Source organism: Argentina anserina, chromosome 4 (genome assembly GCF_933775445.1).
Source record: "Argentina anserina chromosome 4, drPotAnse1.1, whole genome shotgun sequence".
In the NCBI taxonomy this organism is placed as follows: domain Eukaryota; kingdom Viridiplantae; phylum Streptophyta; class Magnoliopsida; order Rosales; family Rosaceae; genus Argentina; species Argentina anserina.
The window spans coordinates 5,548,756-5,570,134 of NC_065875.1; the positions used below are offsets into that span (position 1 = coordinate 5,548,756).

General features: G+C 36.7%; 3 protein-coding genes and 1 pseudogene across 4 annotated transcripts; 2 read left to right on the top strand and 2 right to left on the bottom strand.

Moving 5' to 3' along the window:
• Nucleotides 1–3,655: 3,655 nt before the first annotated feature.
• LOC126792066 (vacuolar cation/proton exchanger 3-like) lies at nt 3,656–10,257 on the bottom strand (annotated as a pseudogene).
• LOC126790091 (uncharacterized) lies at nt 6,601–9,934 on the top strand. Of its 2 annotated transcripts, none has more exons than XR_007671660.1 (7): nt 6,601–7,203; nt 7,469–7,979; nt 8,103–8,435; nt 8,514–8,605; nt 8,704–8,796; nt 8,882–9,213; nt 9,603–9,934. XR_007671660.1 is itself a non-coding variant. In XM_050516223.1 (7 exons), the coding sequence occupies exons 1-7, from the start codon at nt 6,727–6,729 to the stop codon at nt 9,709–9,711; spliced, it is 1,680 nt and encodes a 559-aa protein (XP_050372180.1). In that variant the 5' UTR covers nt 6,602–6,726; the 3' UTR covers nt 9,712–9,934. The 2 variants fall into 2 exon arrangements, 1 of the variants encoding a protein (XP_050372180.1); XM_050516223.1 differs by having other exon boundaries at nt 6,602–7,203; nt 8,882–8,946.
• Nucleotides 10,258–12,140: 1,883 nt separating the features above from the next.
• LOC126792067 (NAC domain-containing protein 86-like) lies at nt 12,141–12,935 on the bottom strand. Its single transcript, XM_050518566.1, has 2 exons — nt 12,843–12,935; nt 12,141–12,758 (listed from the first exon to the last, which is right to left on the bottom strand). Exons 1-2 carry the CDS (start codon nt 12,933–12,935, stop codon nt 12,141–12,143), a joined length of 711 nt encoding a protein of 236 aa, XP_050374523.1.
• Nucleotides 12,936–18,786: 5,851 nt separating this feature from the next.
• LOC126790102 (uncharacterized) lies at nt 18,787–19,261 on the top strand. Its single transcript, XM_050516239.1, has 2 exons — nt 18,787–19,037; nt 19,119–19,261. Exons 1-2 carry the CDS (start codon nt 18,796–18,798, stop codon nt 19,201–19,203), a joined length of 327 nt encoding a protein of 108 aa, XP_050372196.1. The 5' UTR covers nt 18,787–18,795; the 3' UTR covers nt 19,204–19,261.
• Nucleotides 19,262–21,379: the final 2,118 nt, after the last annotated feature.

Below are 21,379 nucleotides of genomic sequence, written 5' to 3' on the forward strand. Positions count from 1 at the left end.
GTATGGCGTCACCCACCATGGTTTCACATGCAAATTTTCAGAATTTTTTTACCACTTTTAATCAACACAAACCGAACCTACTTATGACATGATTTGATTTATGTCAATATGGTTGATAAATCTAGCACTCAAACACAATTTTAGGGACTGCATCCAAGCACTAAATTCATATGCACATATCTGAAAATTATCTAAAAGTATGAGAAAGATGATTAGAACACAACAATAGAAATACAAACTCAATAATTATAGGAAACCATCAATTCGGCAAAAAACCAAAAATCTAATAAAACAATCTGAAAATTTCGATTCTTAATACAAAACAATAATCCCACACAAACATCATACTACAATCTTCATAGACAAAGTATTGTAAAAAAATCAAAACGAACAAACCCGTGGAGATGAGTTGCGAGAATCACACGTTGTAAGAATTTTGGAGGTGTGTCTTCAATTGTGATATCGGTGGAAATGAAATTGGTATATGGGGGAAAACGGCTTGCTGTTTTGGTGAACGATGTTGGAGGTAGTATTTTGGTAGAGTTTTGGCTCTTGAATGCAAAGGAGAAGTGATCTTATTTGAGAGGTGAAGTCATGTATATATAGAGAAAAGATGAAGGGTTTGAACTTGCCTCTTTCTTCCCTTAATAATGCCATGCTTTATCTCCATAAATCATGTCATGTTTTATTCCCTAAATCATGTCATGTTTTATTCCCTAAATCATGTCATGTTTTATTCCCTAAACCATGCCATGTTTTATTCCCTAAATCATGCCATGTTTTATGTCTTTAATGATCATCTTCAATTTAATTGTTGCATGACTTGGCTCCATATTTTTTCTTTAATCATTTCTTCAATCCAATCTGAAAATAAGAAAATAAAATCATAAGTAAGAGATAATTAGTTTCGAAGCCTAATAATGATTCCTAATCAAACTAGGACTCTAGACCAATTATGCGTTTTTAACTCATGTAAGCATAAAAATGCATCTAATACCGCCCAAGACTCTTACTACGACTCAATGACTCAATAGTACAACAATAAGGGCTCAACAAAGTACAAATTGAGGTAAAAACATGTTAAGAACGGCGCACAAAGTTCTCCTATCACTTGGCGCAAAATGATCGATCTCATCCGGGAACCTCTCAACCTTACGATCCCAACCTCATCCTCATCCTTAAACCCCACACCCTCTAAGTCTGGACATCGAACGCGTCATCATTGCCGGTCTCGGCACCAAGGGCATCATCCTTATCACACGCGTCAAGGGAGAATGCTACATGATATTTTCCTAGGTCCATATCTTCTCTATGATCGCGGCCTTCCCTGCCGTCAAATCCACCGTAATCAGCGCCGAGCTGTAGTTTTGTTCTGATGGTAGCGCTAGCCTGCAGTTGAGTTGGGTTTTTCATTAGATTGGAAATACCAACTGATGGTAAAAATTTAGGTTAAATTGATTACTCATTTATTAAAAAAAGCTTAACCCACATTTAAACTAACAATGTTATTTGACTAACAGTGTACAGGGCTTGCACATGAGTGGTGTAAGTGGACTTTAGTGCTTTAATAAGCTCCTGCACTACAAAGTCCATGAAAACCTTTTTCTTTTATTGAAAAGCCAGGTGTGGCTGCCCTAAATCTTAAAGATTGTTTTTTTCAGCATTAGGTCTCAAACTATTATGGCAAAGTCAATGTAGTACCGAGACTTAGAAAACTACAAATACAGTACCCAAACTCATAATTCGTTATCAACGTGATGCATGAAACCATTTTTAGTCAGTCACCGTTAGTTTCATCATGTGTCGCACAAATACCCCTAAAAATACAATTCATCATGAGTCCCCAAACTCTCGTGGTAAAGCCAAAATGATATCCATACTTAGAAAACTATCAATATGATACCCAAACTAAGAATTCCTTATCAATGTGATGTCAGAGACTATTTTTTGACACAACACCGTATGTGTTGTCATGTGTTGCACACGTGCCCCTTAAAGAACGGGTAAACATAACATCTGATAGGGAAGTGCGTGATCCCACTCACCACATGGGCGCCCTTTGCTGCAAGACGTTATCTGGTGTCTTTAAACATTTCTAGCGTCGTTTACTTCCTATTCTACAACCACCACAACCACTTCCCTCCCCACTACTTTCTCATCTTTAAGACCAACCATCCTGACAAGCTTTACCCTCAATACACCACCGTACAACACTCCCTCCCCATCGACTACTCATCCCTTATGTTAGTTGTCTTGTCCAGATTGTCAAATGGCTAGTTAATTTCTCTATATATCTAAAGATTTATAGATTATAGTCAATAAAACGATGTTATATAAACAAACAAATCTTCTCTTGTCCAAACATTGTTGTTAATTCTAAGAAAAACCTTATTTATGGCTCTCTTCGGTATCTCTTACAACCAATGTTTTGTCTACCGAATCGTCACCATAACTCATGTATTTCTTAACAGAAAACTCTGGTTCGAGTTATAAAAAACTATTCTTCATCATCCTCGGGTTGGGTTCCTTGTTTTGTTTACCGCTTCGATTTTATGTTGGTCATTCCTTCATCAGCCATGCACAGGTCGAGTTATTCTGTGTTCTCATCTGAAGTAGCTCAATGTGATGTAGTACGTTCCTTCTAAAAAAAAAAATTGATGGGGAGGGGCAGCGTTTTAAAATTCTCATGACACTATGCGAGGGGCATTGTGTTCCTACACTTTAAGTGCTTCTTGTTATGACTGATGGTGAAATATGCTTGCAAGGTGGTATAACTGCATGTTAGTTGCTAGGTTCTATCATGATATATGTCCAGGATTAGTAACTTTCTTGTGGGCGAAGAAGATGGCGTCCTAATTGGTTAGGATTAGACCCTTTTAGCTAATGGAGGATATCATTGATTATGATAGACCTGCGAATCTGCAATTGAAAGTTCTACTTGGGAAGTGAATGCAGGAGACAACACTTTCCATTCCACTCTCACCTATAGTTTATGAAGAAAAAAGAGAGGTTATGCAATACAGAAAAGGATCCAGATACTATGCACCGGTATCTGGATTGCAGAACGTCTTATTATGTTAGTGGATTTTCTACGAGGAATTGAGTTAATTTCAGTTTATTCCTTAAATTTTACACGTAAAATCAATTTATTCTTAAATTTTTTATTTTAATCAGTTTACTTCATATACTTTTAAATAACATCAAAGAAAGATAAAATTCAAATTTTTTTAATTAAAATCCGATAAAAAACTATCAAAAGAAGGCTTCAAATCATATATGCAAGACTAAAATAAAATTCACAATAATTTTACAACAACACTAAAACTTTAAAATTAGGTCTTATAGCATAATTATCGATATAATATATATAAAAATCTGAATTTTGTCATTTTTGATGTCATTTGAAAATATAAGAGGTGAACTGATTGAAATAAAAGTAAGAGATTAAGTGATTTTGTGTGTAAAATTTAGGGGAATAAATTGAAATTAATTTAATTGAGTAGAACAAATATGCAAGCAGACATGACAGAAAGCATGCATGGGGACACAAGTTATATATATCTTAAGTAGCACGGACACGAACACGAGTGTCCATATTGGACACGATTCGATACGTAGACACGACATATATAGTGTCTAACATGCACTCACTTTCTTAAGTTCCAAAGACTGCCCAAGATGTTTGAAGTCCCGGACTGATATTGTTTGGATCATCTACATCAAGAAGAAGTAGGTTTAGATAATGGATCAATTGTAAGGTAAACTTAATATTTTGGGTAGCAAAAGAGTTGAAGTTGTAAGTACTTACTAGGTGTAGCGTTAGATACAAAAAAACAGGCTCCAATAATAATGTAGCACAGCAGAAGAATCAGTCCTTTCAGTTAGTGAGAATTACCATCCTATGATAAATCAAGAAAATTAAAGACTCATGAGATTGGCAATCTTAATGTCGCACATATACACATTATATATGCAGTACTCAACAGATGTTAATCTTAGTACCTGCAATGTGAAGGCCGTGGCTAGGATTGATAAAGCAAGAGAGCCAGTCTCAAGGAGACTGAAAATTGAGATCCATATTAATACCCATAATCCAAGCTACGATGATACAAAATGGAACCTGCACATTCATATATAGTAAAGGGGTGTTCATAAACTAGTTTAACAGTAAACAAAAAGAAGAAATGATGCCAAATAAATTGGTATTGATGGTACAACAATCTGATTTCCTTACCACAAACATGGCAATTTGAGTTGCAGAGCCCAACGCGACTCCAAGGGTTATATCCTGCATTTGGTCAAGAAAATAATATGAATTAACATGTATTTGAACATTTGATTATGACTTACATAAAAGACATTTTTTGACCATATTGTAGATGCAAACTGAATAAGAGTTATTTACTCCCGATTAAATAACTTGGTTGACAGTATTATCGATAGAAATACACAATTATATACATGTAAAGAGATTGTTCATCAGTTACTAAACTCTACGTTTATAAAATCAAACAAATGGAGATTAATAATCTCAAATTAAAATGTGAGGCATAAATTTCCTACCAGGTTGTTCTTGAAAGCAAAAATCACAGCTCCTGCATGTTCTGCTGCATTGCCAACAATAGTCAGCAAGATTATGCTGATGAAGATCACAGACAACCCCCAAGAATCAGATGCTTCCTGTTCATCGATCATCAAATCACTTGGTCATTGATATGACAATAATCTCAATCAATGAATAATCTTGTGCAAAATGAGGCTCCACAATACCTTAAAAACCCATGGTCACTCACTAATCACGAATATTCATTAACAACTCTTCTCAAAACGTACACTACTGGATCAGAGTTGATGTTTTTAAGTGTCTTATTATTTCTTTATTTTACTTTTTTTTCACCAAAAAATTGTTTCTTTTAACAATTTCACCAAAAACAAATTGTCTTGAATTGAGAGAATGAAACTTCTATTCATACCTCCCAAAATGTTATTTAGACTTTTTTTTTTCCTAGATAGTTTTGACTTAGTCAATGCATATGAAATTACCAAAAAACAATTCTTAACTTATTTATTATAAATTACAAATGTAGATCATTATCCTTTATATTTATTACTAAAAAAAATCCCAAAATTGGATATCAAATTGCATAAAAAAAATTGAATTGATTGCCTTCTTTTTTGATAAACATCATAAGTCAAAAATTAAAGTTAAATTGCCAAAATACACCCTAAATTTAGCTGAAATTGTTAATTTGCACCCCGAACTTGCATTTGAGTCAATTTACCTCATAAATTTGGTAAAAATTACTGATTTGCACCACATCCGTTAAATTTAACTATTTCTATCTAATTTTGTGTCACATGTCATGCACATGAGGAGTAATGTTGTCATTTTCTATTTATATTTTTCTTAAAAACAAATAAAAATATTATTTAAAAGGAGGATTATTTTTTAATTAAATTATTATTTACATCATTTTTTTACATACTTAACCCTACTTCGAATTATATATTCAACATACCCACCCATTCAAATAGTGTGTTGTGTAGATATATATTTTTATATGTGCATATTTATTTGTAATTTTAATGTATTTATTTGTTATTTTCTAATATATTTTAACATACCATATCACGTAAATAATAAATATATAAATTAATAACATGTTTTGAAAAAAAACATAGTAACAAGTGTTCTTCTTAAGTAATTTTATTAATTTATTTCATTATTAAATATGAATAAATATATAATGATAATTATGCCCATCAAATACATGATATGTGACTTAAAATTGGATGTAAAACATTAATTTCAACGAATGAGGTGCAAATCGGTAATTTTTACCAAGCTTATGAGGTAAATTGATTCAAATGCAAGTTCGGAGTGTAAACTGACAATTATGGCCAAGTTTGGGGTGCAAATTGATATTTTTGCCAAAATGAAATGTAGATGATTAACATCAAATTGAATGTAGACGATTTAATGTATAAACTATATGAGTCATAAACTTTGATTTGAGTCAAATAACAAATTCGTTTAATAGAGGTTCGAATATTTCATATACGTTGATGTTAATTCTTGGTGAGTTGCATATATATATATATACATGTAGTAGTGAATGAAAAAAATTAGTCTACCAATTTTATTATGAATTTAGAAAATGAGTGGATGAGTGAATTAATTTGAGAAGATAGTTTGTGTGATTATTATATATTTTCCGAGTTGTATATAATAAATGAATTTGAAATAGAGTAGGAAAAAAAATTAATTAATAGTAATCTGATTTAATATACCAAATTAGATATTGAACATTTTAGGAAAACTATGTAGGTCTAAATGACATTTTAAGTATATATAAAATCAAAATAGAGGTCAACTGAGTAAAAAGATCTAAATACGTTTTTAGAGGTACGAATATGGAAAATTCTATTATGCAGTGGTGCACAATATGCAGACTGTTTTTTGTGTGTATGAAAAAAAATGTCAATACAAAAATTAACTTTAAGATGTCATGAGAACTATAAGATTTTAAAGATGATTATTTGCTGCATGGTGTGCAGCACTGCACCATAGACAAATCCGTAAGAATATAAGCTCCAAACGAGAATTTTAGAAAAGGGGAAGAAGAAATAGTGTGATTTGGCAAATCGAGTCAACCGACCAAAATCCGGACCAGACCTTCCTCTTCTATCTACTTATTTAAGTCTTGTTCTGTCTTGATCTACAGCATGGAAACCCTAACCGCCGCACAGGGCGGAGACGACGCCAACATCGGCGCGGCTATTCTTATGCGCTTCACCGACCCCAACAACGAACTCGACCTCGAAATCCGCAAACTCATCGTCGTCTTGTCCGGGCCCTTCCGCGGCCAAAATGCACCTCCTCCGACGCCGGTGACCTATTTGGGCGCCACGTGCTCCTCTCTCGACGTCGCTTCCGGTCAGATGCTCGACGCCCACCTCACAATTCTGTCCATAGTCATCCCAAAAGTCCCTGCTGCGTTTCTGATCACCAATCTCCGGCCGGTGTTTGATTCCGTCGCACGGCCTCTCCGGTCTTCGTCTCCGATTGACCAGAGCACCGGCTGCTTAGTAGTGAAATGCATTGCTCAGTTGTTCATCACCGTCGCAAACGTCGTCAGCTGGTCAGATGTTTCGGAACTTTACAGCTTCTTCCTCGACTTGGCTAACTTTGACGGCTTCCGGGTATTTTTTTCTTCTTGTTTATTTTTTGTTTCGTTGCATATTATTTATTTACAGAAATTTAAATAATTTAGTAGCAATGCAGAATTGTTGATGGGTGTAAATTGCTTGTAAGTTGTAATTAACAAAACTCGATCAGCAGTTGTGTAGTGTGTACATATTACTGGTGTAAAAAGAATCCCTTTCTTGAAATTAAGGTATAAGGAGTAGACTTGATGATTTACCGATAGAGATTGTTGTAATGTATGCTAACTGGATTACGAAACAGGTGAGAGAGCAATTACATGCGTGTCTTGCTGATGTCTTGCAAAGTTTTCAAGGAACACCACTACTTTACCTGGCAACCAAACAGATTACTGACTTGTTGAATAAGTATCCTCTGCTAGTGAACTATGATGAAAATACTAGTGAATCTGTTCCTTCCCAAGAAGAGAAGGCCTTGTTTACTCTGGAAGTTGTAAATGTATCTCTTTCCCTTTTGTCAACTGAGGATAGAACTGCCGTGCTAGTCTACTATAAGAGTCTCTTGGAACTAAACAAATTCGATGTTACATCAAGGATTTCTGATGGTTTGTATAGACTTTGTCTCGACCCATCTGCAGACCATTCTCCTCAACTGTTGCTTGATATAGTACTCTCCTTATGTCTTTTTGTCACCCAACATAAGATCATCCCGAGAACTATAGCGAGTTTTCTCAGTGCTGGAGTGACGAAAGTTTACTCCTATGATCGGAAAATGTGTGAAGTTAACCTCCCTATTGTGTTTGATGCACTCAAAGGTATACAGTTGATCTGCGTGCCCTATACCTCGTCTTTTAACGAACTTTGTTGGCATATAATTTCACTGCAAGTACCTTAGATATTTTTTTCTCTGACTCATTGACCTTCTTTATATTCGTCAGTTATATTGACAAGCCGTGGCGCAAGGAAGAATCATGATATAGTGCCTGCATTTAAGTGTCTGATTAATACTTGTGTTGATGAAAGCTTAATCAAAGAGGGTGTTCACTATGTGGTGATAAATGCAAGTGTGGGTGATGGAATCAAGTCGGAGCCAACAGTAATTGAAAACTTGTGTGCTACTATTCAAAGTCTACTCGGCTATCATCGATTTCATAAGGATCAAACCGAATCCCAGCAATCGAATCGCTTTTGTGAGACACAAGAAAGATTTCACAACTATAAAATCTGGTGCCGGGCATTTGAAATTTTTTCAACAATGATCGATAAATTAGGTGTGTTTCCTGTCTCTGAGATATTTATATTCTTAAGAAGTGTAGTATACTAATATCTGTCATCAACTCATCATACAGGACCATACTCTTCTTATTTGATGAGGGGTACACTGAAGACCTTGGCAGACATGCATTTGTTACCACACAAAGAATTCCCTTTCAAGGAAAAGGTGCTTGTTTTCCATATTATTATGTTTTAATATTTAAGGATGCTAGTATCACTTTTTCATGACTTTGTTTTAGTGTTCTCACACCTGAATTCTTCCAGGTTGAGCTTCTTCTGAAAAAGCTTGTTCAGATATGCGGGTTTGATGCTGTAATAGCTGTTATGCCTCAAGAACACAAGAAACTGCTTGTAGAGGTTAGTTGAGGGGAGACTGTTAGAATGAAATTTTCCATGGTATCCAATATTTCACATCTATTATTATTATTTTTTCATTAAACAGATCAATGAAATGGTTTCTAGACCTGTTGAAGTAATACCTCAAGTTCTGGAAGCAACTACAGTCAGGTATCACCTTTCTGACAACATTTTGACTCCTGCAAGATTTCGGAGCTTATGATCAATCTGTCCACTGGTTCTGTTTCTTACTTGTTTTAGTATTATTATCTAAAGAGTACAGCATGAAAAAAAAAGTAGGAAGCTCTTGCCCCTTGTGTCTTCATATTGTGGTCCTATTTGTGTGAAGCTGTTTTAATCTGCTTCTTGGTTTGACCTCCTTGAGCGTACTCTACCATATTTTGCTCAAGAGTAGGATCTAAGCATAAGCGGGGAAAGGTAAATCCTAGTCATTTGCTCTGTTCTACATTCTACAGAGATAGATCAGTAGTTCCCTGGGTTTCAGTACTTAAATTGTGTAACTGATGAGATTATTGTCTCACGTTGTCTAGATTAGAATTAAAGCACATGGAAGAAATCGTAAATCACACTGTAAATTGACTTTGCTCTAGATTTTGTAGTTTTAGCTGGTCTTCACTGTTACATAATTCCTCTGCTTTAGTAATTACGGAATTCTTTTGCTTTTCATGGTGTCTGGACTTTGGAGTCTTGACTGTTGAAGTCTGTCGTGTGTGGGTTATTCCCATTCCTTCTTTATTTTCTCTTATGTTTTTCCATTTGTAGATTTGCTGTAGTTTCGATAACACATGTTTCTTATACTTCCATAGAGTATGCAAGTTTGATGAGGATAAAGCTAGGTGTAAAGCTAAGAGGGAAATGACAAAAAGGATGTCAGATGCAGCTGGGATGGCAAAGAAGATGAGGCTGCAAGTTTAATAGTGTTATTCAGTTATTATCTATATATTGTTCTAGGAGGGTGGAAGCTAAACCATCATCTTATCTTCATTATGAGAGATGCTGGCAATCAAATCAGTTAATTACTTAATTATGTGACTTGAAGTCGTACCCCTTTTTTTTATTAATGTATTTGGTTGAAGCAATTAACGATTACAACCACCCTGGGATTCAGGCTAGGGGCAAAACCATGGATTATTGTATTTGCCTCCCTCTCGGTAACCACCAGATTTTTTGACTTAATTTATTTTCTTAACCCCAATAATTTGGCATGAAAGGGTTGATGTAAACAAAGGAAGAGGGTCTAGTTTAAGGCAGATCTATGTCATTAACTTATTTTACTAGAGTAAAAAAGAGCCGCTCCACCAATATCGGAGCGTGTATACTGAAACCATAGGGTTTTGGAAGAAGGGAGACGGCGGGTCTTATCCCTTCCGTTCTCTGGGTTCCATCATCACCTTTTCTTGGTGGGTAAGGAGGCGGTGCCTCGTTCGACGACTGGCTTGGAAAGACAACAAGGTAGGACATTGATTTTGAAGCTGGGAGTACAGTGAGAGGAGGCGCGGGTACCTGGTGCGAATCTCGCAGGCGGCGGCAGTAGGTGTGCTTCAAGGGTGGGTTAGGGCTGTGTCATCGTCCTCTCAGGCGGTACACAAGAGTTCCAGCACCATGTTCTCTTGGAAAGGCAGAGGCCACCGAACTGACTCAGTGGTGACGGTCGTGACGTCTTCTGGATCCAATGTAGATGACCTAAGTGCAAGGGTGTGGGTTGGGGATGTGGGCTGGGATTTTGCTTTAGTCTATTTTCCTTTCTTTTACTTATTTATGTTCGTTTTTGTGTTGATTTCCTTGTATTTCATTGCGGGCTGCTGTGATGTAATCCCTTAGAATTAAGAGAAGATCTCCACATGTGAGGTAGAATTTCACTCGTTTCTTAGACTGAAGGGTACACCTTGGATCACATGCCTGATGTCCAAGTTTTCAAATCTTTTGTCATGCATGTAGGTTATTGCTTTCTTCGGTTTTTTTCTTAAAGTTTCTTTTTGGACTAGATTTTGGTTTGGTTTGAACTTTCAGTTTTATTGGTAGTTGCGGGAATAATGAGTTTGTTCTTGTACGTTGTATGTGACCCCTCCTACTTGACATAGGAATACTTGGTCGTTATTGGCTTAAAACCTAATGAAGTTATTCATTCACCTAAAAAAAACTTATTTTACTAGAGTAATAGTGCCTAGGGTTTTTCTCTATCCTAGCCGCCTAACCAAAAAACCAAAGATCGTATCTTCCGTTGAATCATGCTTGTATATATACAGTGTAACTTCGGCTTTTGAATGTGTATATATATAAGATACAATTCGGCTTTCAGATGTGTATATAAGAATGTATAGTAGAATTCTACTTTCGGATTAACACAAACAATCAAGGAAGTAACTTATTTTTTGTACTAGCTATGCATATGATTTTCAGGCATTTTTTTTAGGGAGTTCGAACGCTAATCGCCTGATCCTAACCCAATTTTCCACCATCCAAGTACTACTATATATAGGAGGCTTTCTTAATGTTTTAAGCATTCAATCTTCTGCAAAATGAGGCTCCGCAATACCTTAAAAACTCGGTCACTAATCACGAAAGTTCATTGACGACTCTTCTCAAAACACTACTGGATCGGAGTTGATGTTTTTGATATGTCATTGTTGATTGACTGGCTGTAACGCTTGTTGGTTTTTCTAACAATTAAAATGAAAAGTTTAATTGAAGTCCTGTATTTTGGTCTTCAAAATTGGTAGCCTCGATCAGGTCACATTCTCCTGCCTGATGATCATCTAACTTACAAACTGGTACGTAATAGATAGTTAGATATATACTATGTATTTTTCATGTGAACAACTAAGATGCTTGAAACGTCTCTAACTTGGGGTTGAAAAGGAGTCTGGCTGGGAGCTTAGGCCCTCAAAAAACCATATTATTAGTTGAAGAAGTTATAACAAGGGGGACGTAATGCCTAAACCCTGTGAATTACGTACAGATACATAGTTAATTCTCGTAGAGATGAATGCAAAAAGAAAATTTGTTAACTAATTAATCGGCTGCGTACTCCCTAAAATCTAAATATGAATCATCATTCCATGGGTGAATGGTACTTGGTTGCTCATCATCCAGTACATGATTTAGCCCATCCATAAAAGACTGACGCCAGTATGCATCACCACCCATAGCATCACTCGGTTTCCCTCCATATAGATCACCTTCCCCAGATGTCATGATACCATCTTCAGCTTTCATTTGCTGCACCTCATTATTATCATGGTGAAAGTTATGGTTCATTATTTCATTAGCAGAAAAGTTATGTATCTGATATTGTTGACCCATATTTTCTTCCGCTGGTTGTGGTTCAGCTGGTGTATTAGCTTCTAATGGCGGTGGTGTGGGTTATAGTATTGTTGGTCGAAGTCAATCCATTGTTCTAGTTCAGCAGCGACGTACGCGTCCTCTGATGATGATGCTCCTGCCACATTGTTAGTGCGTGGAACAAGACGTTGACGTTTCTCTTGAGGCTCCTCAATAACTGATTCAGGTTCCATGTTATCCCCTTCGTCATTATTCTCGACATAGTCTTCAATCCCCTCATCTTCTTGTTCTTCTTCTTGCTGCCTCTTTCTCTTCTTTTCCGGCAATACATCGTTCTTTCTGAGTAAACAAAGAACGTACCGATTCTGTTTTAGTTGTTTCTTGTTCATGAATTGAGACTCATCAAGTTCGTATTCATACATGATCCAGTCACCATGATGCACGGGCTTTTCATTCCTGTAAGTGTAGGTTTTCTTGAAACCAAGAAGAGTTCTTGTTTGTTGCTGATTCTGATCATCAACAAGATATATCTTCTTGGCTGCGTCTTGGCCCTTCCATGTACCGCGCCCTACTTTTCTGTATGTGCGTGACCCTTTTGCACTCACCTTCTTCTTCTTGGTGAAGAAGTAGAGGTCTTTGTTCCTTCTCAAATCGTCCGTTCTTTCGGCTTCAAATCTTTCCTATATACTCCAAGGTTCTTCTTCACCATAAAAATCTACTTCACAGATTACGGTTTCTTCTCCGCGTATCTCCTTTCCATTCACCTTGGGCTTAAGGTAGTACATGAGTAGTTCATCCTCCATGGGGCAAAACCTTTGCCCTGGAAGAAGCATATGGTGCTCATAGCCACCCTCCATTAATGAAACTCGGTTGTTTCTGCCGAGTCTTGGTTTCTTTCAAGAACCTGAACGTACTGAATAAAGAGTGTGAAGACTGCGGATGGAATTTAGAAACTAAAGGACTTGTACGGAATCCATAATGAATCAGGGTGAATGTATAGATATAGAAGTAATTATTTTGTGTACCTGCCAACACCACGTGACACTGCCATGTGATGTACCCAGCCAATCATATTACGCTATGGTATAATTAACATGCATGCGGCGAAAATGACAAAAGTTTATTTACATATAAGAACCAATCACAATAAAAAAATGTACCAATAACATCAAGTGGGTACGCTCAGTGGCGGATTTAGGATTGAAATGTCACTAGGACTAACTTTATGCGAAGCGTAAAATTACTTTTATTTGGGAGAAGCGCAAAAAAAAATTTCTCCTTATATTAGTTATGTCGTTATTTTTCATCATAATGAAACTGTTTCAAATTAATCTCTACACACCTTTGTTTTATCTTTCATTATGTATCTATCTCGTCTGATGTTAATTAATAAACTTCACTACTTTGATTCTAATTTCTAAATAGGCAAATAAAATACTCAATAAGGCGACGGGCAATGACGAGTGATGAGTGGTGACATGCAAGTTTGAATGAGAACTCGAGAAAATGATTAGAAGAAGAGGCTGAAGAGTAGATTAGCAGAAGTAGACGAGAAAGTCTTCAGAGATTGAAATAAGAAGACGCGAAAGCGTGAGAAACAGAAAGAGACCCGTGATGTTTTAATTTTTTTTAATAGAGAATTGAGTTTTTTTTTTTGGACTTCATTTTCACCTGGGCTCCAACCCAGTCAAGCTAGGACTGGATTCGCCCCGGATATGCTACGAGTTTCAAATGGATTACGTACGAGCTTCAAATGGCCTCTTTTTAGTTTCATATTTTCCCATGCAACGTTAATATATGCATGAAGAATATCCAATTAAGGATGTCGAATCCCCCTTATGAAACAAAACCCTAATGAATTATGCTATGTCTGCTAAAGTAGTACTTGACTACTTGAGTTGAGCACGGACTTAATAGTTAGTACCTCTGGTGTAACTTTTAGTACTCACAAAACAACGATATCGAGTTCCTTTCTTCTTGAGTTTTTTTTAAAGCTTTCTTCTTGAGTTTTAATATTCATGTCGAAGCAAAAGGTTGGAGAAAGTGAAGTAGAACCAAAGAAGAAATTAGCTTTCGAAACTGGTGACAAAACCACGAATTCCTTTCTTGTTGATGTGAGCCTTTTCAGGCTGTTTTCGTGCAACATGGTAAAATTGGAATGCAGTTTTATCCCTTCTTGATTGAAAGCTTGAAGTGCAGTTTGGAAAATTGGTGTTAAGGGGAAAACATCAATACTATATCATCGATCTATTGACAACATAAGTAAAAAAAAATTTAAGCTTGAGGTTCCAAGAGCCCTAAAAAATGGCCGGTCAAACATCTCCAAAGATCACCAACATTTAAAGCTGTACAAGACCTTTTGCATTAGTGCTGTTGATCTACTAGTGAAAAAGAGTCACAAGGTAGACAAGAATGGCTGATTTCATAATCCAAATGCTTTGTATCGGCGCCATCTGCCCACATCTGAATGTAGCTTGCGCTTTAAGATCTCATTCTCCTTCCTCGGCTTCATAAGCTTGCTCTTGAGGGTTTCAACTTTCAACCTGCCAATTTGAATTCGAATCTCCCTGCTGTTGAACAAGCTTTGATCTAGTGACCAACACTAATTACCATTAAATAATCATTAGCATGCAAGTTTTGGCAGGGACAAGAAAAAGCACAGGAATCTGAACACAAACAGAGGGTTGTTAAAAACTTAAAGCTACGTACTACAGTACAAATCTCTCAACCATTTCTCAACTTTCACCATCTCATGGTGTGCCCCATGCCCCCATCTACACGACATAAAGCACTTCAAATTTCAAACACAAACTCAGAATTGGATCACGAGAACAATGTTTTTCATGTATATTGAGTAGGTCACCATGTTTGTGTGCTATCTTACCATATGTCCATATCGATTGAAACTCAGTTTTTTGTGCTATCTTTAGGTTCATACAATATAAGTTTCCTTCTCCATCTCATAATCAGTAGGTAGAAACTAAGCTGCCATCAGTGCCATGACTGATCTGATATAAGCATGAAACATTGCTCTGCCACTATTCTATTTAATCCCAGAAAGTGAATACGTCGAAAATATTACTTCCAGGTCGATTTGAGGTAGCCAGGTGTGAATCAAGTTCATATGAATTATGAAACTGAAAACTAAACTAGTGCAATTACAAGAAAAGAGTTTGATTTCGGGGAAAGAAAAACTGCAAGACTTGGGGTGCACAGTGCTGCAATTGCTACTTTGTGAGTGAGTAGTCAAGTCATTACCGCGCGAAGATTACTGCGTGACGCTGACATTGCTGCGGGGGAGTGGATGACGTGAGAGAGAAACCATTTGGTGACGACATAAATAGGCAAAGCAATAGTGAGTGAGCGAGGGTTTCATCAAATAAAAAGGCGAGACATGTTATATTTTTGGATTAAATACTTGTGACATTATATATTTTAGGTGTAAAAATAATTTTGTCCTTCTACTTTCAAATTTAATTTGTATATCCTTTAACTCTTATTTTTTAATATTTTTGTCTATTCCGTTAGTTGACCGTTAAAAAATTCCGTTAAGCCGTTAAAATGGCTAGAATACCCCCAATTCAAATAAGATTTTTTTCTTTCTTCTCTTATGCCTTTTTTATTTTCTCTTTAGGTCTTTCTTTTGATTTTTCTTGTTTTTAAATTTAATTCATCATATATGCTATCAAATATATATAATTGTAATCAACACAAATCATCAAATTAATTGTAAACATCTTATAATCAATTGGATAATGCCTAAAATGACATGTGAGTGTCAGTACTCAAATCCAGTTAGAAACTTCCTTTATATATGATGCTCTACAAACATATTTTGATTATTTTCTACAATGCTAAGACAAAAAAGACTTATCTTGTTTACAATTAATTTGATAATTTGTGTTGATTACAATTATATGTATTTGATAGCACATATGATGAATTAAATTTAAAAACAAGAAAAACCAAAAGAGAAAATAAAAAAGGCATAAGAAAAGAAAGAAAAAAAATCTGATTTGAATTGGGGGTATTCTAGGCATTTTAACGGTTTAACGGAATTTTTTGACGGTCAATTAACGGAATTGACAAAACTGTTAAAAAATAAGAGTTAAAGTATATACAGATTTAATTTAAAAGTAGAATGACAAAACTATTAAAAAATAAGAGTTAAAAGATATACAAATTAAATTTAAAAGTAGACGGACAAAACTATTTTTACACCTAAAGTATAGAGTGTCACAAGTATATAATCATATATTTTTCCACCTCAACATCCTCTTCTTCTTTTTCTTCTTCTTTGTTTCCAGGTTAACTACTCTCTCTCTCTCTCTCTCTCTCTCTCTCTCTCTCTCTCTCTCTCTAATACTGATGACTACCAAACTAATTCAAGAAACTCCCAAAAACCCATAGCCAAAGCCAAAGCCATTCTTGTCACCCTAACTCTTTGATATTAGTAAAGCTCCGACCTTTTTTCCCTAGAGGAGTCATAAAAAAAAAAGATTAAGGCATCAAAGACCTCACTCTTTCTCTCTAATACAAACAAACATTTCCAGATTAGTCTCCCCTTAAACCCATTGATGCCTCTAATTTTACTAAACCATGCCTTCTCATTCAACCCGCCATTTTTTTAGTTCACTATACTGAGTATGCTCCCTAAACTAGATGACAACATAAGCTTCATTCCCCATCTCATTTTTATTTCATTTTCATGGCAACAACTACATCTACATCTACTCCTACTACTTCTACTTCTCTCAAAGCTCACACCTATCAACAACAACCCACCAAGCCCAAATGCCGCAACAACAACCCGACCCAGTTTGGCATAGTTTTTTACCTGTTTTTGGGTTGATTTAACTTTTGGTGACAATTGATGATGTTTAGTAAACTTTTCTAAAGCTGCTTTCGAACAAGATGTCTTGACTCCGGAGGATCAAGAACTTCCTCCATTGAAGTCCTTGAAGTAAGTCAATCAACCCATCTCAGTCTTCAATGATCAATTTTATGTAGATGGTGTAATAATAGGTGATAATACAACAATACATATGTTGAAAATAATAACCTATCATTCATCGTTAAATAATGAATATGGGGTATATTTGGTGTTACAGCTTAGGGTTACGTACATGGGGGATAAGACAGTGGTGGTGAGCCTGACATGTAGTAAGAGAACAAACACAATGGTGAAACTGTGCGAGGTCTTTGAATCTCTGAAGCTCAAAATCATTACAGCGAATGCCACTGCCTTTGCTGGGAGGGTACTGAAGACTGTCTTCATTGAGGTAACTTTTGCTTATACTTTGTGTAGAACGAGAATCTGAAAACAAACGAGAATGCAGACACGTATACAAATAAAATGTGATTTATTTATAATCAAGCGCGGGGTTACAATCTTTGTAGACTCCTCTGATTCTATCTCCGTATATGACTTGGCTCAAGGGTGACGTGCACTTGATCTTGAGAGTTTGAGTTTGATTTGGATTTGGATTTGATGAAGAACGAGCGATTTGGTAGCTTGATGATTCTTCGTGGACTTGAGTTTGAATTTGGATTTGATGAAGAACGAGCGATTTGGTAGCTTGACGATTCTTCGTGGACTTGAGTTTGGATTTGGATTTGATGAAGAATGAGCGATTTGGTGGCTTGACGATTCTTCGTGGACTTGAGTTTGGATTTAGATTTGATGAAGAACGAGCGATTTGGTGGACTTGATGATCTTCGTGGACTTGAGAGACTTCGTGATTTGTGGAGAGTGATCTTGCTCAAGTGATTTTCTCTCTTCTTCTCAAGTCCCTTCTCTTCATGTTGAAAGGGGTATTTATAGTGTCAAGGTTTCTATTTTGTAGAATATTTTAATGACACTAAATTAATAAATTTCTTTAATTGTATAATTAAATTAATATGTATTTTCCGATAAATTTAAAATTAATTATTCTCATAACTAAATTAAACAGAAAATAATTGACTTAATTATAACTGTTAAGGAATTTATTAATTTAATCAAATGTCCGATTACCATTTCGAATCGTTAATGATATTCAATTTTTCAATTTACGTCGGAATCACGTAGCTTCGATTACGATAATCCGTTTATGTGCTGACACGAGTTTCATGTGTCTACAAATGCCCCCACTTCAAGCCGGGCTGCAGACATGTGATCGTCACGTGCCGAAGATGCGCTTGAAGTATGCGCTTGAAGTATGCACTTTGATTTGGAGAATTCGTGGAGCTAGCTTCCGATGCTCCGCAAATTTTGTGGTATTCTTTCGACTATATATTTTGATCAGATGAATTTAATTTTTGAAAATCTTTACATCCACCGCCACCACCGAAAGCATCAGAACAAACTAGTGTAGACATATTTAGGACAATGGTTTCTGAAACACCATTCTTATTGTCACCACCACCAACAATGAACCAATTTTCTCCAATTGGCACACCTGCATGTCCAGCCCGTGGAGTTGGTATCTGGCCTTGTTGTGTAGGTCTTTGAGTGGAGCTTGCAGATCAAGGACATGAAGATCATAAAACCAATTTGAGTGGAACACCTGCTTCAGAAATGTAATTATACAATGTCATACTTCAGGGACAATATCCGCACCAACCAATGTCATTCTTTGGCATGTACTTGCTTTTTTTTTCCCCTTTTGTGAATGATCTTTTTCAGAAGCCACCCACCCACCAAAAGCATCTTTGCTTGCTTTTATTATTTTGTGAATGGTCTTTTTCGGAAGCCACCCACCGAAAGCATTTTTCATGGGCTTATATTCCATCCTTGCAGCCTGTTTCTTCAACATGAATGATGAAGCTTTCTCTTTGGTGAAATATGAAAAGGAAGTTGCCTATATATATACTTGGGACATATACCACATTCATTCAATTCCATCACAGATGGACGAAGCTGGTACTCTTGATTTTCTAGTTTCCATTTACACGTGTCTACCCCTGGAATCTTTTCGGTAAGCTTCTACTGTCTCTTGTGCTCGATCTCTTGATGTGTGTATTCCAATGATTCTTGATCTCATTGTCTGTGCTTCCAGGCAATCTTGCAGCAATTTTAGACCACCTATTGCCAAGACTAGCATGGAGGTCAATAACAAGCTGCTCCTCAGCTTCATTGAGTAGCCCTCGCTTTAAGTCAGGCCGAAGATAATTAATCCATCGGAGGCGGCAGCTCTTGCCACAGTGGCGCAGACCCGCGAGCTTGGGGACGGCGTGCCAGCAGCATTGACCATGAGTGAGGATAAAATTCACCAGTTTCTTGTCCTTACTCACCATCCCTTGCAAATGATAATCCCCTAGGAATACAAGCAATCAAATCCAGCAAACTCTACTCCATCCCTGTCACAAAGTCGAGGTAAGTATTATCCTCAGTTGCATGGTAAAGCCATCCAGCTGCCCACATAAGCTCATCTCCATATCTTGTGGAATTATAAAAGTTCTGAATGTAGAACACATTGTCATCAACATGAGCATTGACAAGACAGTTAGTGATCCACTTCAACGAATCTTTAGCCTTGTCCAGCTGATCCACCTTATCCATATGATCACCATACTCAAGAACCGACCAAGACAGAACCGAGGTAGTGAACATCATCGGTCTCCGGCGTCGTATATTTCCTTCGACAAGTCCACTATCTTCATCATCTCCCTCGGCATCAGTTGGCTTAGATTGACACAGTGTGAGGATCTTCTTTTATACCAGCTCCATTGTTAGGTAAAAAACAGAAGGGATCGGAGCAGAGCCGAGAGGTCTGAGAAACATGTCAATTGTATAATTGAATCATTGAATGATTCAGTACGGTTGTACTTTCGTGCAACCAGTTTTTTTTACTGGTCTGACTTTGACATTTTTTTTAAGTCTAACTTTGACTTTTCGATTTTTTTCAGACTTTGACTTTTTTTAGTCTGACTTTGACTTTTGATTTTTTTTCAGACTTTGACCCTCCCTTTTTTTAGTCTGACTTTGACTTTTGATTTTTTTTTTCTGACTTTGAACACTTTTTTTTTGTAGGATTTCGACAATAATCTGAGACTCACGGTCAATCTAGCCATTCGACTGCTTTCGAAACGCGTTGATTTCTGGCGAATTTGAAGAACGTAAACGACCTAATCGCTTGAGTGCTTTCATTTCATAGACTTGACAGCACTCAATAAAAGCGTTTTAGGCTTTACACATCACATTCAGCAAGACGGCTTTCAAGAGTTTGAAGAACGTAAACGAACTAATCACTTGACTGCTTTCATTTCATAGACTTGGCAGCAGTCAACAAAAGCGTGTTAGGCTTTACGCATCACATTCACCATGGCGGCTTTCAAGAGTTTGAAGAACGTAAACGACCTAATCACTTGACTGTTTTCATTTCATAGACTTGACAACAGTGAATAAAAGCGTGTTAGGCTTTACGCATCACATTCACCATGGCGGCTTTCAAGAGTTTGAAGAACGTAAATGACCTAATCGCTTGAGTGCTTTCATTTCATAGACTTGACAGCAGTCAACAAAGGCGTGTTAGGCTTTACGCATCACATTCACCATGGCGGCTTTCAAGAGTTTAAAGAACGTAGACTACCTAATCGCTTGACTGCTTTCATTTCATGGACTTGACAGCAGTCAATAAAAGCGTGTTAGGCTTTACGCATCACATTCACCATGGCGGCTTTCAAGAGTTTGAAGAACATAAACGACCTAATCGCTTGAGTGCTTTCATTTCATAGACTTGACAGCAGTCAACAAAAGCGTGTTAGGCTTTACGCATCACATTCATCATGACGGCTTTCAAGAGTTTGAAGAACGTAGACGACCTAATTGCTTGACTGCTTTCATTTCATGGACTTGACAGCAGTCAACAAAAGCGTGTTAAGCTTTATGCATCACAGTCACCACGGCGGTTTTCAAGAGTTTTCTTCAAGATGCAAGGCTTGTTGATCTAGAACAGAAGAATTGTAGAACGTCGGAGCAGCTTCAAGTCAAAGAAGAAGTGCCAAATCCGAGATATTCCAGAACTGACTGGAACCGAGATTAAAGAGGCAAAGAAGTTACGAGCCAGTTTTTTGAAGAATGTCGTAGCAGCTTCAAGGGTTAGACCTGGATGTGACAGCTGACTTGAATGATCAGGATTTGCTCCTTTATTTTTTCAATCAAACCCTTATATATTTAAGATTGTTATTCTCAAGATTGTTATTCTCAAGATGCCTACGTATCCTTCTAAATAAGGATTCACGTCATCACGTAGTTCAAGGGTTTTGTTTTTGGTGCCTCGTGCAGTGTCAGCTCATGCAGGCGTGGAGCATTTTTTTT